At 46.1% G+C, this 19,445-nt stretch overlaps 1 protein-coding gene across 1 annotated transcript; it reads right to left on the reverse strand.

Annotated features, from left to right (window-relative positions):
* Positions 1-18,058: 18,058 nt before the first annotated feature.
* Positions 18,059-18,652, reverse strand: LOC121837690 (the record flags this gene model as incomplete). Its single annotated transcript, XM_042293441.1, has 3 exons — positions 18,059-18,179; positions 18,378-18,393; positions 18,466-18,652. Coding segments are annotated over 3 exons (324 nt in total), but the record flags the coding sequence as incomplete, so codon positions are not given.
* Positions 18,653-19,445: the final 793 nt, after the last annotated feature.

Consider the following 19,445-nt stretch of genomic DNA (forward strand, 5'->3'; position numbering starts at 1 on the left):
GAATGGCCGTGTTTACAAGGTGCTAATATCTCTCAATGGCTGGAGAGATGAATCACGTGTTAGATGTTGGGTGTAAAATTGTATCTCCGTGCCGTAAAAGTATTTTATTCGACTCTTTTCATGTTTGAGAAGCAATTGATAAAGAGAGAGTCATTATTGTTTTAAATGAATTCTGAGATTGCTTCTCCCGCTTTGGTTTGAAACGTTATGCGAACATGGCTGCCGGCTTCTTCGGAGTGATGAACAAGCGTAGCGTGTTGAGGTCCTCAGTTTTTATGTGTGCGAGTCGTTTTGAGTTCGCAGAGGTGTTTAAAGGAAGATTTCCTCAACTGACGTAGTTTGCAGCAAACAACTGTCGCAAGTACCCGCCTTCGAAAGCGTTGTGCGGATGCTTGTTTTCGTATCGGGACTCGCCTAAGCCTAGCCTCCTATCTCAACTATTTTAATCGATCTGGGTTGATTTCTTTCGGTGCGCGTGTTGATGCTGAATAAGCATGTTGGTTCCCGTAAAAGTGGCCCCGCTGCTCTTTGAACTATGCAAGCGCAATGACTGCGACCATTGTGTCAATACCGAGAAAACCTACACAGGCAAAAAATTTCCAGTTATTTGGCAAGAAGCACTCCGGCGCTCGACTCGGATCAAGATTGTCTAGGTCTGTTCCTGTCCTTTTGCCTCGAAAGGCAAGTAGCTCTCAAGTGTTGCAGTGCACCTATATGTACTACAAAAGCGAATATTTTTCCGTCTCGTTTGAATTCTGCCTCATGACGCTCACCTACCTTGCTCGCGGGTGCCATGTGAAAAAAAAAAAAAGAAAATAGAGAAGTACTGCTTATTGATGTTGTTAATTTTCTTATTTCTCGTGGTCGCTCATTACCGCACATTGATAGACGCTGATATACGCTTGTATTGGACCGTGGCCCGTGCATGATGGAACGATAGAACGCCACTTTCATGGTCGCGTCGTCTAAGCGTTGCAGAAGTTTTTAGACGGGGCGGAATAGGCCTCCTGCGCTCAAGCTTTGAACGAACTGGGGTGCCCTATTTTGAGTTGTACAAGCAATAGAGTTATTATAATGTACGATAGAGGCTTAACTGGCGCTAGTGTCAATGTGCCTTCCGGGTGGCAAATTGAAGTAGACAGCAATCAGTCTACTTTTGCGGTGCTCCTGTGCATTCCTTTGAAAAAACGCGTGTGCATTTTCTCTCTACGACGGAATATAACGTGGATAACTTTGTTATTTCGGTAGTACCGAATAGTATGTACATTTACCAAGATTTTAAAAGTGTAACTGATGTTCAACTTTGCTATATTTGAGGCCCAAACTTTTGTTCCAGATCTGGTGTGTAAAAACATGCTGCGATTTTAAGCAAAATAAAAATGGAAAGGAGTATGGAATTTGTTCAAGGCTCGCCAGCATTCCGGTAACGCTATACTGCTAATATGCCATTCTTATCGCTATATAAAAATGACCCCGTCTTGCATCTTCTCGGGTGCTTAAGAACATTCAAAACGTAAATAATAAAGAATGTGGGCAATGGAAGGTGTCTCGTTTTATAATTTTCTATGCCGGGCAGCTTTTATCAGGCATTTTTTCTAAAAAAAATCCGGGTGTGCGGGTGGTGTTTTAAACGTAGAACGTTCATCTTCGTACAGAGCAGAAAGAATACAGAAGTACTTCCCTATTGAAAATGAGACTGTATTACGTGTCCTTCAATTTATTTTTATCGTACACACAGGAAGTTACTGATTCAGTTTTATTGCGTAGTTCTTGCCGCCTCTCTTGGTTTTCCAGATGTCCTTCGTTCGTTTGGCACGTATATCCGCCATGCTGAAAAGCGCTGACGTCGTGCTCGCGCTATCAGTGTCGGACAGTGCACATACGTACGAAGTCGTTTGAGCACCATTTTAAATAAATAAATTTGAAATAAAAACGCCGTAACTGACCAATTATTTCCTCTTCCCGACTGAGCAATGTTCCAAGCTTCCTAGTAAGTACGAATTATTTGTGATATTTGCTTTTATAATCGAAGGCACGGAGAAAATGCAATCACGTTTTCCAATAACGCATTACCGAAAGTTAATTTTTGACTGGTTGCCGCCTGATTCAATTTGCCCCAGCTCACTAGCACCAGTTGAACCTCTAGCGGACATTATAACAACTCTGTGGTACAAGCTCACCTGAATGGGACTTGCACTACTTATGGCACTTTCGCTTAGCTCTTTTTCTTCTGTGTACTGCTGACGAACGAGATGTTCGATGTTGTACGATGTTCGAAATCGACTAGATTAAACGCCGCAAGACATTCGATAGCGCCAGATTCACGCCACCACCATTACGGTATACGCGTCTCTTACATCAGAGTGGTGACGAGAGAACATCTGGCGTCCCGACTCTCATCTTCTGAGATTGAAATTCTGCTTCGACAGCGTTCGATTTCTTTTTCTCGTGATCGCGTTTAGCACGAGTGCAGGCACGCGTCTATATATGTGAAAGTTTGAGACACTCAAGCGTTTACTTCCCAAAACAAGTCCTAGTACGTCCTCTTCCGCAGCGCCCTATGGGCAACGCAAAGGGCCTGACAGACGGAGGCGAAAACGGACGCCGACGCGCAGCTTTTGTGTCCGTGTATCACAGGCATAGCAGACGACGGTAAACGGTGGTGAAATGGGGAATGATGCGGGAGCTTTCTAGCATGGGGAATATTCGTGCCACACTAACGAAGGACATGTGGAAAACCAAGAGAGACGGCAAGAACTGCGCAGTAACACTTGATAACTAACTCATTGTGGTTGAAGACGACCAAAGTGAATGAAACGCCACGTAATATAGTTTAATTTAATATAAATCAATTGTGCTTTATCCTTTCTGCTCGTGGAGCACCGCAAAAGTAGGCTGGTCTCTGTCTGCTTCAATTTGCCTCCAGGAAGTCGTATAGACACTGGCGCCAGTTGAACCTCTAGCGTACATTATAATAACTCTATGCGACTAGCAGGCGGTGTCAGACGCCAGGCTAGACTTACCGGACGTTCTGAAAGAGAAACATTAAGCTTGTTATCGTGTTCGATCAAGCCGCCATGTCAGCCTAGTAGTAAAAAAAAAATGATGCGTGTGTATGTTTATACAGCCTAGAATTTTGATTGCCTCAACGGGCGACGAGTCTCCCAGCCGTAAATAAAAATTACTTAAATAAAAAAAAAACATTTTTTTCTTATTTAGGTAATTTACACGCTTTTGAAGCGTAAACTTTAGCATTTGATAGCCTTAGTTAGTTTTAGATCTAGGAGGTTTTCAGCATTCGGCATGACGAGTGGGGTAAACGAGCATGGGACCCTGTAAGGAGTCTAATTCAGTCAATAAAGTTCATTTTGTTACGTGTTCAAATTTAAAACAACAATTAAACTTGTAAATATGTAAAAAAAAAATAGTTTTCCGATAGAAAACCAATGCCATCAAAAACTAGAGTCAATGTATATTTCGTGGGAGGAAGAATTCTAGTAATTAACAATATCAAGCAAATTTCACGTTCGTGGTTATGAAACACAAGGTCAAACTGCCTTAGAGGCAGTCCGATCTTGTTTCACATCTACGGCGTCAACATTGGTTGACGCCGCAGATGAGAAATCGAGCAAGTGTTGTACCATTTTGAGCCTGAGCTCTTTTACCGCGCATCACGCAGTAGTGATGGACGACCGTGCGCCTGTTCTATGCTTATGCAAATTGAGAGGGGCAGGGGTGGGGATTTAACCCAGGAATCCTGGGTTATGCAGAACGAGATTTAGTTCCACGTACTACGAGCTGCGGTCCGCGAAAGCACTCAGTCATTCATCTCTCTGGTTGTTAAAATAGGTCGTATTGTATAAATCAGTTTGTTTATGGAAATTTAAAATTACATTAAAAGAGAAGACAGAAACGATACACAATCAACAATGCCCTTCAACAAAACATTTCCTTCGTGCATACCGCAAACAATCGTTGCGACAGTTGACGTAGCAAGGATTGTTCATAGTGAGCAGTGCGCCGCAATATGAAAGACCCAAATGGAAGCGCATGGCCGAGGCGGTGGCTGGCGGGGGGTGCTGCGAGCGCTCCGGGCAATTCCATTCTGCTTCGAGGGGAGGACGCGCACTCGGGGCTCAGCACAAATGGATAAGCGCGCGGTTTAGCTGAGCCCCGAGTGAGCGTCCTCCCCTCGAAGCAGAATGGAACTGCCCGGAGCGCTCGCAGCGCCCCCGCCAGCCACCGCCTTCCAAGTGAGCGTCCTCCCCTCGAAGCAGAATGGAATTGCCCGGAGCGCTCGCAGCGCCCCTGCCAGCCACCGCTTCGGCACGCGCTCCCAGTGGGTCTTTCACATTGCAGTGCACTGTACGTAGGGGTGAGCAATCTATATTGTTTTTCTCAAAATACACAGCTGAATCGTGGTATGCCATATCCTTCTTTAGAAACAAAATTGATAGCAATAGGCGATATCAAGCAGGGCATCTGGCCGTCGCCATGTCTCTGCTCGTCCAGGCAATTAGGTGCAATTACAAGCTCGTCAATGTAACGTAAACGCGGACGTTTCGCGTGCTAGTTCCTATAAGGCACCAGTCGGAGCGCTAAGGTACCAATTGTCCAGGGGTAAAATACACTGGACGCCATATTTGAGGGCGATATAGCGCATCCACAGAACGAGCTCACATTTATAGTAGGGGTGTGCGAATATTAATATTTTGGAATACGAATAGTTAGCCTCGAATATCGAATCGAATAGTCGAACGCAGGTGCATTTATTCACAGCATTTTTATTTTCATATGTTGGAACTGCAGTTAAATTTTCTTCTGATTTTTTATTTTACTTTAGAACTACAGAATTGCAGTTGATTTCTCTGCATGACAACTTGTATTCTTAACAAGAATAAAACACAAACATTTTAGTTGTAGGGAAGACTACAAGTTGGCACGCAGAAAAATTAACTGCTGCACATGGTCAGGTAGGAGGCGCTCCCTTCGAGCGCAAACTACACCTCCAGCCAAAGAAAAAAACTCTCTCACTCGGCACTGAAGTCGCAGGTATTGCCAGGTATTTGATGCAAAGCTTCGCCAACTGGGATATCTTAAGCACCTGACAGTTCGCCATCACTCACACGGATCACTCTCTCTCTCTTTAGCCGTGCCTCCCTCCGCATACGCTACAACTTCACATTCTGAAGCTGAAACCACTCTGCTTTCCATTGCACTTTTGGCTAAGTGGTCAAATGCTTGCCAAACATCTGCTGACGGCGTTGAGTCTTGCTCTTGTTACTGTGTTGCAGCTTCAGGCGGGGTTTCTTGAGTAGCAGCACATGAGGCTAGCTCTTGTAGCAGTAGAGCTTTTAGCCATAATAATTTTTCCTTTTCGGCTTTAAAAATACTGAACTTGAAGCGTGAGTCCAAGAACATAGCAAGACATGCTTTCTTGTCCTCCTCATGCAAAGTAAACCTTGGATTGATGGATCCTATCAGTTCTGCGGGAAATTTTGATGCCCCAGCACAGTTGCCTAGACAGTTGAGCATACCGAAAAACATGGGAACTTGGGAAGACAAAGACGGATACTTCTTAGCACTGGCAATAACAGTGGCATCAACGAATGGCTTCAATGCTTGTACGCATTCAGAAGTATCCTTCCACTCTGATGGACCAAGTCGATCGATGTCACGGTCTGAGATAGCAAGCTCCACAGTGACTGCTTCTTTGAGTTCCAAAAGGCGAGACAACATAAGATACTGGCTATTCCATCTTGTCTCCACGTCTTGCACCAGACGTAGTGCGTCCTTTCCCATCTTCTTTTGGGGCTCCCCAAGCCTTTTTTGAGCTTATAAACTGTGCTTGTAATGTCCCACAATAGGCCTCACTTTCTTGCACAGGCGATCAATGACCGGCAAACGGGATCTCATGTCATTAATCCCATTGCCTAATGAGATCCCGTTGCCTAATGAGATTGCAAACATTCCGAAAACACCTTAATATAATTCTATACGCGGATGATAAAAATGGTTTGTTCCCCAGCAAGTGATCAGAAAGACTACACTCTAAGAAAAAAGTTGACCTCAAGGGACTAACGGCAGCATTTGGTCCTCTGAACTCCCAGTTGCTCCTCGAAAGGACCATCTGGCTCAAGCTAGGTACCGTGCGCAAAAGCTGGGGACTAACTGCGCTCGACTGGGACCAACCGATGGGCGTGCGCGAGCAAAAGCATCCATTAGTCCCCCTCAGACAGGGTGCATCTGTATGATTTAGTCCCCGAATGCAAACGGAATGTTCGCCAGGAGGACGGATGCTATTTCGCTTGTCTTGGGGATCGGCGAGACTCAGCCCAGCACGGCTGAAAGTGTTGACGAAACTCGGACGAAACTGGCGAATTTGTTTAATGTGCCAGGAACGTTAAGACATTGCATGGTAGAGCTTCACGCGTTGTGTGAAAGCGAGTGAACGAATGTGTTGACTCGACTTCTTCCAACTATCTCCTCAAAAACGATCTGTTGACATTCCAGAAGTCCCATTTACGTAATTTGCCTTCGCGCAAAAAATGTGCATTCATCCAAACGCAACACCTCCAAATACTAACACTTTTTTTCTTTTAAAAATGAAACTTAACAGTTTGTAGAAGCCACGCTTTTAACACCGGAGTCTCGCAGTCAGAATAAATGGTCATTTCAATCCCTAAAACTGAGCATTCCCACCGGCGATATAAGCAGTCGCGCGATGCCACTAGATCGCATCGCAAAAAAAATTAGATGGTCACACCGGCGTGTGCGATAAGCGAGTCCAACGCCTTCGTTGGCGAGTTGTTTGTCGAAAACTCTCGCTCCGAACGCCGTTGATTTGCTCAGCCGCTCCGCGACTAGATCGCATCGCAAAAAAGTTGAGTCGAGAAGCGACTGCTCCAATCGCGTCGCTTTTTGCCCGCGATGGTCGCTTTTGCGATGGAAGTTATCGCGCGGCTAGATCGCATCGCCGGTGGGAACGCGCCTCCGTCTCTGTGTGACAAACCTTTCTGGGTAGTCCAATGTCGAACTAAAATCCGCAACGACACACTTGATACACGGCACGGCACTTAAAGAGCACATTCAGGGGCAGTATCCAGACGCCTTCATGCCATCGTCGTCGCTGTTTCCAAAACAATCCAGATGAACTACGAAGAACGAACCACGCCCGGAACGTCACACCTGGCAGCACCCTACTAATACAAAACAAATGCAAACTAAAAAAAAAAAAAAAAGCCACTTGAGAAAGTTGAAAATGCTTAAGAGAGAAAGAAAAAAGAAAGAAAAAAAAAGTGTCTGCTTGAGGTCACTCGACCGGCGTGTTGAAAGTGGCGACCGTCTCCCGTCCTTGGAGCTCTTCGGTGTCCGTGTGTCGTGTGCAGTGGGAGTGGGAAAAGAGATTATCTTCTGCGCGCACTGCCCCCTCCCCCCAATCCCCTACCCCGCATTCTTTGCTCCTTGTACACGCGGAGGGTTGGGCGTTGGTCAGATGGGGTCCGTCGGGAAAACGGGAAGTGTCTTTGTTTGAAAAGAACCTGTTTTTAGTAAGTTGAAAGTCGAAATACAGCCTTCGTCGGAGGCTGGTCGCCTTGTGTCGTCTCCGATCATGCCGGGATCGGGTTTGGATTCGCGGTACTGAAGCACTGCACTTGATCTGTTCTGACGTCGCAAGCCAAGGGAACTCGATTAAGGTATGTCGAAGTGCTTCTGTTTATGGTGTATTTATTAACTGTGGCTTCAGAAAGTGTTTTCTTTTGAGCGCGTTCTCTAGCTTGCAAAGCGCGCGCCATGCTCTATTCTTTTTGGCACCCCGGTTGCTGATTTTGTTATGCGGCACAGAGACCTCATATTCTATCGTATCGAGCGAAACGCCAGTTCTACCGATGGCTTATTTTTGTGTGTGTGTGTGTTTCGCAGACCCTGGCAGGATCGCTTGACCATAAACGCCTGTCCACATGCAGCGGAGCGCTACAGGCATAACGCTGACCTTGCGCTAAGCGCGTGCTGACGGGATCGGTCAAAAGCTTTGTATCGCACCGACAAAACTCATGCTCACGGCAGACGAAAAGTAGCTCATGACACGTGAGCAGCGCTACATCAGCGCTTCGCTGCGTGTGAGAACCGGCATTAATGGAGACATTTATTCGATTGTACACTAGACTTTCGCGTTGATGGCGGGAGATCATGCTGTCACTTTGAAGCATAGTTTGAGCACGAACGCGCTGGGTCTGTAATTCGCAGCGAACGGTCTACTAAAATCTAATATTGCGCTGGTCTGCTGTCAACAGACTGCGTGTTGGATGTGAACCATTGTATCACTTATGCAGCCTATTTGTTAATTTATTATGCGTGTGTTATAACTTATATCTCATATATTTGTCAAGCGATTCGGTATTAATGCTGCCCTGTTACTAATAATCCAAATTCCTCGCAAACAGGAAAGAAGCTGCCGGAGCCCCAATAAGCGGTGCTGGGACCACGACCGACTTGGGCAGACGTCCCAGTGTCCAAGCCATCGTCGACGCAAGTGCGCTCTTCGGAATCTGGCCTTATCGTGGATTCTACCGCCCTGGAACTTTGACTTCAGTCATCCTTGAATGCGATGTGTATCTACGAGGCAATAAAGCTACTTTTAACCTGAACTCCACAATTTCGTTTCGGGAGATTTGTGGCACGGGACCAAATGAAAAAAATAAACCTTTAGTCCCAGAAGCCTAAATCCAAGGGCGCAACGTTTAGACCCAGGGGTCCAAGTGCAAGGGCCTAACAGTTAGTCCTCGGGGTTCATTTGAACCGGTGTAGCAGTTAGTCCCAGGGGTCCAAGCGCAAGGGTCTAACAGTTCGTCTTCGAGGTTCAATTGAAACGGTGTAACAGTTGGTCCCAAAGGACCAAGTGCAAGGGCCTAACAGTTGGTCCTCGAGGTGTAACTGAAAGGGTGCAACAGTTAGTCCCAACGGTGCTAGTGCGAGGGACTAACTGACGGGGCGCAACAGTTGCTCCCGTTACAGTTGCTCCCCTAGGGACTAATGGTGGTGGCAGCGCATTTAGTCCCCCGAGGGACTAAGTCGCGCTCCCTTTTTTCTTAGAGTGTAGAAAGAGAGACGAATACTTGGCTAAATAATATTCACTTGGGGTTACCATCTAATAAGCTACAGTTGAATGCATAAAGGACGAAATTTATAATTTTTAGAGCAAAAAATTAACCAAGCCATTGAGGAAATTAACATCTATTTCCAATTTTTAAGTATTGAACGTATCGAATCATTTAAATATCTTGGTATTTGTTTCCACAAAAATTTAAGCTGCACAGTCAATGTGAATGATCCCGGAAGAGAAATTTTAGTATTGTTTGTTGACTCGCAGCATGACAACACAGTAACTTTAAACAAATACTTACATTACGATAGCGAGCGGTCCGGCTAATTCATAGTCTACCTCTGTCCTAATCCTTCGCTTCTTATGTTATCGAACATAAAATATTGCAATTGGAAATACATTTCTGCTTGAAGTTCGCGATTTCAATACATTCACAAATCAACACTGATTCTGTTAATTTTTTGGACACATGGACACATAAACAAACAAATTACAACCTAACACATCAGCGATTTTGAAAACAAAAAGTTTGAAATAATTACGGAAACTAAGAATTATCTTATCAAATCCTGGACATCCTAAACAAACATATTCACACCTACCGACTGACACATGCATTTTATTCCGTGTTCCTTTATAAGAAATATGTTAATTAAAAGAAACCTGAGAAGAAAAATATGCCTTTTTTAACACTTTGGCTGGGACTCGCATGTCCAAAAATTAATCTTACGCGAAAAAAAGAAATTAGAGGAATATTGACGGCGCGGGACGCAATTTGGTCCGTAGTCACCTCCTTTCCACCTGTTTTTTTCTCTCGGCACTTGGGGCGCATGGAGGAGAGGTGGATCGGCTTGGCCATCACGTTGAGGTGCAAAAAGTGTATGACCATTTTTGACGTCATGGACTTTGCGTGCAGAATTTCAAATATATCTCGCACCGTCAATATTGCTCTAAAAGATTTTTTCCCGTAAAATTAATTTTTTGACACGCGTGTCCCTCCGAGACTGTTGAAACGAACTTTTTTTTTTTTTCTTTTTAGGGGTTCTTTAAAAAATATCGACCCACCTGTAATCCAGTGCTGTACCCTCAAAATTTTTGCCGTGTGTACTGATGGCTGTAATTGAAAACGAGTGTGTTGGTGAAATGTCACGAATGTGTGAAAGGATAAAATATCGAAAACAAGGGCGAAAAAAAAACTGCTTTCATTTATGTTACTTAGCAAAAACATAGGACACAAAAAATAGGCAGCTCTCCCCCCCCCCCCCTCCTCTCCTAAGTTTTCAACGTTCTCGATGGGGAAAAGGAGAGTTTTTTTTTTTTGACGGAAAGGTAAATTTTCTATAAATTTAAAAGTTCATAAAGCACTAGCGTCACGACGAGGTATCAGTATTCTAGTCACCTCCGGCCAGTGCTTAAAGTCAAGAGGTCTCAGGGGATCTCAGACCGCACCGCACCCCCCCCCCCCCCCCTAATTTGGACGGGGGTCTGATATATCCTTGGGGAGTAAAACCAGCCATCAAAACGCTGTCAGCGTTTTGATGCACGTGCATGTTTAGTTTAAAGGCACTCTGCTGGTCGAAATATGCCCACCAAGCCTCTCATAGATGGCGGTAGCTGTCCGGAGTGTTGTGTCGGCATTTATATGCTGGCGGACACGATGCTGGGGAAACTAGCCCTTAACAACTCCGCTGTAAAAGGTGTATACCATCCCAGTTTGGGAGTCATTCACGCCACATTTACAAGGTAGAGCGCATACAAAGTAAAGCTGTTCGATTGATCTTCAATCGATATCGATTCACAGACTCTGAACTTGTAGCCTTCATAGCGAAAGGATATTTTTGCTGACACACTTGTTACTTACATATTTTACGGATATATATTTCCACACAGGCCAGTCGCAGATAATGTCCGTGGTAGGCGAGCCGAGCTTGGGTTGCAACTGCCATTCTCCATCGGAGCTTGTGTCGCGTGTTCGCCGCTCGTGGTGCGTGGCTCCTGCCTCGTTCGCTCTGCGTGTGTTGGTGCACGTTGCTCATACCGTGTAGATAGGTTCTCCCCCTGGCGGAGGAGTGGTGAAAGACGCTGTGTGCGCGCTAGTTGGTAGTATTTTGGCGACTCGACCTGGATGAGCATCGTACCGGCGCGTGATCGCGTGTCACTACTGCGTCATGCACGCTAAAAGACCCCGGGCTAGCGATTGCACTACACTGGCTAAAATTCTGATCTACATCTGGGAAACTCGTCTCCCGTTGAAACAGACCAAGTTCTAGGCTGTATAAATATACACCCCCCCTTAAGTTTTAGCGAATGAAGCGAACAGTGTGGAGACGGGCTTGGTCGGGTTGGAGTGGATGCGCGGTGCTTATCGTGGTACAGAGTTCCAAATTCGCAGTGTGCGGTGTGGGGTTGTCCTTGTTGTCGGAGCTCAGGATATAAACAGGCTTGTGTCTGTCGATTGACTCATGATCTTCATGATTAGGGCAGTCCAAAATAAAGTGCTTTTGATCTCTACCAAGGGCCTTGTGGGGGCCGTCGTATGCTGGTTGTAGTGAACATCGCGCAGCATCGTGGCGCTCGAAGACAAGCGTGGCGGTGGAAAGGTCGTGGCTCACAAAGTGTTTTTGTTGCCGGTTTCGACGTGCGGGTGATGTACATAGAGTGGCCATATAGGTTCGAAGGCTTTCTACGTTGTCAAGTGGATCAGGCAGAGAAGAACTTGGTGGTGAAGCACATAAGAAGTCGCTTGGTAGGCGGAAGGTCGTATCGTAAACCAACCCTGCTGCGCTTCACCCAAGGCCGTCCTAAGAGAATCTGTGGCAAGCAGAAGATATCTAGTTCATGTGGATGGCGTCGTAGCACTGATAGCTGTTTTAAGCTGCCGATGAAATCGCTCGACGAGTCCATTCACGTTCGGGCCGTATCACGTCGTTGAGATATGGTGGAAACAAGGCAGTTTTGACAGCGTTGCGAACAAGTTGGACTGAAATTGTGTTCCGTGATCTGTTGTGACAGTGGCAGGAATTCCGAATCTTGCAACCCACGAAGTAATATTGGTTAAGGGTACGTACTGCCTCAGGCCACCTGGTGAAACTATAAATGAGGGTGAAGAGGTAATGATAACCTTGAGATGGTAGAAGGGGGACAATGATGGTTATGTGGAGGGATGCTGAATCGTGCGTGGCGAAGCTGAAATGTCGCAGTCGGGGAGACAGTACGTCGATGGTCTTTAGTGCTCTGGCAGTTGATGCAGGCACATGTCCAGTGTCAGGCGTTGGAATTCATGACAGGCCACACATACCGAGATGAATTAGGGCTTTGTGTTGACTTGATACCAGGGTGTAGCAGAGAATGAAGTATGTCGAAGGCTCGGCGTCGAAAATTTTTAGGGAGGGAAGGACGTGGCTGACAGATTGAAACGTCGCATACCTGTGTTGGCGGTGATCTGTCTCTTTGGACTTCCTGGAGGTCTAGTCAGCAGGAGGAGGAGTTGAGCAGCGTCTATAGTTCAGAGCCAGTTTTCTGATAAGCTGAGAGGGCCAAGTAGTCCAGAGGCGGGTGTTCCAAGAATAGGGTGACCATAACCCTCAAGGTAGAAAACAGGACATCCCAGCCCGGGGGCGGGGGGGTACTAAAGAATGAGATTGGGAGAACAAGGTCATTAAAAAACTGGTCCTATTTCAAAACTTTACCATATTGCACAATACCCTGGAACAGTCACACTCACAGTTCAGTTCCATGCACCAATTTGTAAGGTGTTTGTTGGCCAGAGCAGTTATAAGTTTTACTCTTTGTGTGAATATTTTAAAGTACCTACGGTAATGTTTGTAGACTATACTTGCAACGAGTAGGCAAAATTGTGGTTTGATTCAACTCGCTTGGTGCCGATTTCAAAACTATACACTCCTGCAAAAACGGGACATGTGTCTTTATTGGGACAAAAAGACGGGACGGCAGAAGCGGACCTGAAAAACGGGACTGTTCCGGCCAAAACGGGACGTCTGGTCGCCCTATTCATGAAGGACGGATCGAAGTGAACGCGCGACAGTGTAACGGCTACAATGTTTTTGAATTATATTTGATTATATATCTATCGGTTGTAAATTCTGATATAAATGCCAGCTGACGACTTTTTTCTTTTTTTGAGGGGGGGGGGGGGGGGAGTGCGCAGTACTGTGAGAAGCAGTGGCATACGTTAGTGGCTTGTGGTCTGCGAGTATGACGAATTGTCTCCCCTCCAGCAAATGACAACGTGCTTGACAGCGGAGTATGTGGCAAGTAACTCGCGTCCAAAAGTACTATATTTCACCTCTGTAGGGTACAGCGATTAGGAGTAGAAGAAGACGGGGCTCCAGGATCCACGATTGAACTGTTGACAAACTGCGCCGTTCGCTGTGTCCGAAGCATCGGCATGATAGAAGTTGGAGCGTTCGGTCTGGGATGCGTCTAAAGTACAACGTTGTCTAACTGCTCCTTGATCCTGACGAAGGCTTCCTCGGTTGTGCGGCTCCAGGCCACGGGTGAAGTCCTCGCCTTGACTCCCACGAGGTAGGCATTAAGTGGGCGAAGTACAGCAGTGCGTCCTGGGAGTAAGTGACATTGGAGTTGATTAGTCCGAGGAATTCTTTGAGTTGCTGGACATTGGTTGGTCGTGCAAGATCCTGGATTGCTTAAACTTTCGACGACATTGATTCCGTTTTGTTCCTGGTGGTGCCCGAGGAAGTCCAGTTCGAACACGCCGAATGTCCATTTTGCACATTGATGCTGTCCCCAAATTTCACTAGACGTTCAAAGATCATTCAGAGGTGACATGGTGACCTGTAGATGTCTTGCTAAACACCAAAGTGTCCTCCGATATGCGAAACAGAAAGGGAGATTTCGCAGCACTTGGTCCAGAAAGCGCTGGGACGTTTGAGCGGCGTTTTTGAGGCTGAAAGGCATCCGCACATGTTCAAAGAAGCCGAAAGAGTTTGCAATCGCTGTCTTATGAATGTCTTCTGGCGCAATGGGGATGTGATGATAGGTCTTCACAATATCCAGCTTGGTGAAGATGGCTGTCTTTGCAGTTGCTCTTTATAAATCCTGAATATGCGATATTGGATGGCGATCTGGTACAATTAATTGTCTTGTTAAGGGGAGCATGAAGGCAATTCAATTTGTGTTTTAAAGGAGGTGATATCGGACGCAGTGGTGTCCTGGTATGCCAGTCAATTTTTTTTAGATCTTCGTGACTTTTTTTTTGTGCCTGCAAATGAATTTGCGAAACCGAAACAAGCATTCAGATTTCTTTCCTTTTTCGCCTCTGGAAACTGAAGTGACATCGAGGAGCATGGTCGGTATTCTTAGGATTTAGTGGCCGCTCAGCGTGGTTCCCGTGGTTGGTTATAGTGGATGATGGTCTGTGAAGGAAACCTGTAAAAAGTGGACGACAACGCCGCTCTTGAAAAGGAGTTGGAGCTCCCGTTCAGCGACCTCACGCCGACTGAACAGGAGATGCTGCTCAGGACGCAGAACTCTGGATTGGCGCTTTACGAGGGCGCCACAGACCGGCCACCGACTTCTCGGTCGCCGCCTCCGAGTGTGTATCCTCCGTACTCGTCGACGCCGCTGCAACGCCGTTAGGGGAACACAATGCGCAGCCTACTACAACAGATAACCCTGGGATAATTGAAGAGACGTCAGTTCGCAAAGCGAAATAAGAGTCAAAGCGCAGGTGAGCTTGTGAACAATCGCAATAAAAAAATTAAACCTTGAGACAAGGAAACAAAAAGGGACTTACACACCACCATCTCAAGACCAGCACAGCATACAGCTGTCATTTACTTCCACAAGTCTTCCTCTTTGCCATCCTACACGCTATACACGCTATGAAACCTACATTATACACGCTATGAAATCTATTAATTCCTAACTACAACTTTGAAAACTGATTCAAAGTGCAAGTTACTTTTTTTTTATAACATATCACCACCGAATTTGAAGCCAAGAGCGCGTCATTTGCTTGAACCGTTTGAGCCAATCGCCTGACGAAGAGCCCGTTGTCATCGCGCTTCGACGGCGCACTTTAGTTCACGTTTCTGCCCCGATCTCAGGGGGGTCTCAGGCATTGTTCCCGGCGCAAATATTACCACAGCTGTTTAAGTGATTGGTGCGGCACCCAAACTTCTGTTCGGGCTGCAACTTGGTGAACAGTGTTTGAGACATGCCTGACGCCCATTTCAAACATCAAATAAAATTTTACTATTGCCTTCATGGTTTCTTTATGTGCACGGTAGTCACGGTAGTCACATTCTCAGGTTTCTTTTTTATCATGTGCAAGAGGGACGACCAGCTACTCGATGAAGGTCGGACAAGTCCAAGCTCGACCATCTCTTCGAACTCGTTCTTTGCGATTGCTAGCTTCTCTGAAGCTAGTTGCCGGGGGCGTGCGAAGACGATTCGTCCGGTAGTTTCGATGGAGTCGGTATAGTGTGTTGCGTGGATGCAGCATGGAACGATATACCTTTTAGTCTTGGAAATTGATGGAGACGGAATTGCTATTGTGTCAATGCTGGTGGACATGCTGGAGGAGTTGAAGCTTTCGGTCTTGGGCCTCTATACTTTGAACGTGTAAATCCGTCTCACCTGCGCTCGTTGAGCACTCCGCGGAAGCCGAGAGCCATGCTTGTTTTTGTTTCTCATCAATTGGGAAAAGGCAATCTCGGGATACATTTGAAAACAATAATGACTCTATTTAGATTATTTGTTTCTCGGACATAAATATATTGTCGATAAGAATACTATCACGGCACTGAGAAACAATTTTTGCAACGAACTATCCACTCGCCAATTATCTCTCCAACCAATGAGCACCGAGAAATAGAGCATACTTTCATGGGGGGCCTAAGGTGGGCTACCTCCACCTAAATTGCGTCTAACAGCGTAACTATATAAAAAAACATATGTTGTGGAAAAATTATTTTCATGTCCCAAAAAAGCCATTTTAATTTTCTTCTTTTGGTTGTTTGTTTAAGCTGTAAACCGTGTAACCATGTAAACGCGCAACTTACCAGAGCCCAAGAGAATCAAGGCACCCAGGACAAGAAACCGCTTCTGGGAACGGCGATGGTCATCTGCATACAGGACGGCACTCTGGCCTCGGATGGCTCAGACACGCGCTTGAGTAACCTTCGATAAGACCTAGCCGACCTAACCACTTCCCGTTCAAGACAACGGAAAGTGAACGGAATGGGGGAGAACCGGTGCCATTCCCGTGGCGAGCCGGAGGAAGTTCTCTGCAATGCCGGAAAGACTTCACTCTTCGCCACGACACGCCCCGCCAAGCTACGGCGTCCCGTTAAATGACGTGTTCCGTGTCGAAACCACTGGATGTTACCAATGGCGTTCAGGAGCGGGGTGAAGGTCAAGGCTTCGTTGGGCAAGGCTTACGTGGAGACGGGCGTCACGGCGGGGCGAACGGGCCGACTCTCGCACGCGGTGAAACGCACCGAGCACGTGGACAGAAGGTGGGCCAATCACACCGCTTCGCCCTGTCCGACTCATCATGGCTGGCAACGGCTCGCTGTCGTGCTCAAACAGAAAAACAAAAGAATGGAAGTCAAGCTTTTTTGATGGAGCAATCAGCCATTCACGGATCACGCCGCCAGTTTGCACACTCCTTTACACGTGCATGGGGTTAGCAACGCAGATTAGTGTAGCGGTTGGTTTGGATTGACAGTTGCGTTTCGCTTGCGTAACCAGGTGGTTTTATTGGTTGGTATTCTGTTCCTTTTAGGTATACAGGCTGGACGAAGTAGAGGAAGCTCAGTGGTTTGGAAGTGTAGATCGCGGGCAGCTAGCTCCAGTGAGGCGAAGTTCGCGGAACCACGTGGGACTGCTTTGTGCTCCTGAGGTAGGACTATCGGGAAGGCTTTGTGGACTGTTCGTGGGTAGCGCGATCCAGGAAATTCGACGAAAGAGTACAATAAAAGAAAACTAGTGTTAGAAGAACCCCGAATTGTTTTTTCTCTACGTGGGTAGACCCGTAAAGGGCGGTCCAAACGAGGCCGCAAAACGGGTCCGCCGTAATGCAAGAAGCAGAACCCAATTTTCTTGTTGTTATAATTGCTGCATGTTGTTTTGGCACAGAAACTTGCGGAAGTGCTTAGCCGCGAGCTGCGAAGGGACCAGTGTTGCCATCGCTGGGCGCTAGTAATCAGCAAAAAACCAATAAAACAATTCGTCCGATTCCACTAAATACTTTAAACATATCCTCTAAATCTCCCGCTTAAACCTATCTTTATTTATACAGTGGAATTTCGTATGATACAAACCTTTTTAATATTTAAAAGCTACCCCAAACTGTGAGAGCTGAAATAACATATAAATGAGTCTTCGAGAAAGGGTAACTAAATACTAGATACATGAGTGCTGCGGTTGTCGTCAACATCATCACAGATAAGGCAAAAAATTGATCGATGTTTATACTAACGCAAAAAAGAAAAAAAGCTTTTAGGTAACAGGAAGGCACATCGAGCATGTCTTCGTCACCGCTGTAGTCGTCTGGCCCCATCTCCACATTACCACTGGTATACTTGTTGAGAGACCAGGAAGGTGACTTTGTGGCACATGTGTTGCAGATGTCCCGATTGCACTGATAACCGTTATCAAACTAACCTTTCTTGTGTCGCTTCACCCTCGCTCTTACGACGAGGATGGCGTTTGTTGTTTCAAGCTTCAGCTTGTTCCTCAGTTTGGATTTTACGGCGTTAATCTGACTAAATGCCCTCTCTACTTTGGAATTTGAGTAGGGCAACACCGGAATCAACATGGCACATTCGACCAATTCGGCAAACGGATTTTCGCAACAGGCGTCCTTATAGGAGTGAACTTCACACAAGAACGACTGCCTCTACGATATTTGCTCCCAGTTAATAAGGAGAATGTTGCCCCGCTGGTGTTGAGTGTTTCCGGTTTTTTTCAGGGGGAACTGCCATTGCTTCCGGCAGAGGAATCACTGGCTCCTTCAGAACGCACGAAGTGTTTTGAGCCGATAAAAGTGATGTCTTCTGGAGAACCACGACGTTTTGTAGGGAAGTTGCTTTTTGATTTGATCCACTAGCGTAATAATAAATCTTATGCACAAGCTTTCTGGCATTCCAACTTCATCAGCGAGAGAGAACTCGTCATTCTTTATTCTGTCAACGTAGGACTCAAAGAGGTAGCCCAGTTATGGCGTGGAGTTCAAGTAATCTTCATGTCTGGACGTCACAACGCCCATCTGCTCTGTCGGAATTACCACTTCTTGAGCCAAGCTTGAAAGAAAAATCATGAGGTCTTTCAGCAGCTGTCTGTTCCACGTCTTTCAACTCGAATGCCTTGTTTACCTTCTGGATAACCTCTCAGGATGGGCCTCAGGAAAAGCAAGTTCCCCAGATCGGTCTGGTATTCGTACATACCATGCAGCATCTCTGCCAGATAGCACTTTTCAGTGCACCTCGCCATCTCGAAGTGCCCCCTCAATTCGGCCAACTGGTCTACGATCCTGGATAGTTTCAAGAGACACGTGTTGCGCCAGTTTCATCAGGGGACACGGAAATTGTGTTTTGAATGACAATTTTGAGTTAATGCACTGTGTGAGGTATCCGCCGGAAATTTTGAGTTGATACACTGCGCGAGGTATCCGCGAGAAATTCGCCATGCATGAAAATGTTTCGTCAAAAAATCCGCTAGCCGCTGAACTAATTTTATCCCCGTCAAAAAGAAAAATAAAATCCGCCAGATTCCTAACAGCCAACGCAGTGGGGCGCGGACGAAATGTTTGAGCGGGAAACGAAAAAAAAAAAAACGCCCTATTATTGGCGGCAGAGGGAGAAAAGTCACCCTGCTAAAAGTTTCTAATGTTGAACCACACACGCATACACAGTAATGTATTTAACGTTGGTACATTTTAAAAACAGTTTTCTAGTGCGCGCTAGCACAACACTTAGAGTATTGTGATAACGTAATCTCGGGAGGGTACGCCGTCGGCGCTGCAGATTTTAACCTTCCCAGTGTTGCCTCATTTGGCCACGGTGGCGCTGATGATCAATCGACGGTGGCGCGCTTCTCGAAGACTGACCAGCGCCTATTGGCACTTTGTTGGACGTAGTACTCAATTTATTCATAGGGTGCCAATGACTATCCAATACTTGACAACATTGGATGCCCATTCGCAATTCATATTAAATTGGGTCCAATTTATCCAATGGGATGCCAATGACAACACAATATTGAAAAAAACAATGGAACGCTATTGTCACTTTATTAGAAATTGTTTCCAATCTATCATATTCTGTGCCATTGACCGCACGATAAAAAACATTAG

The sequence above is a fragment of the Ixodes scapularis genome, unplaced genomic scaffold (assembly GCF_016920785.2).
Source record: "Ixodes scapularis isolate PalLabHiFi unplaced genomic scaffold, ASM1692078v2 PGA_scaffold0__279_contigs__length_252992795, whole genome shotgun sequence".
NCBI classification, from domain to species: Eukaryota; Metazoa; Arthropoda; class Arachnida; order Ixodida; family Ixodidae; genus Ixodes; species Ixodes scapularis.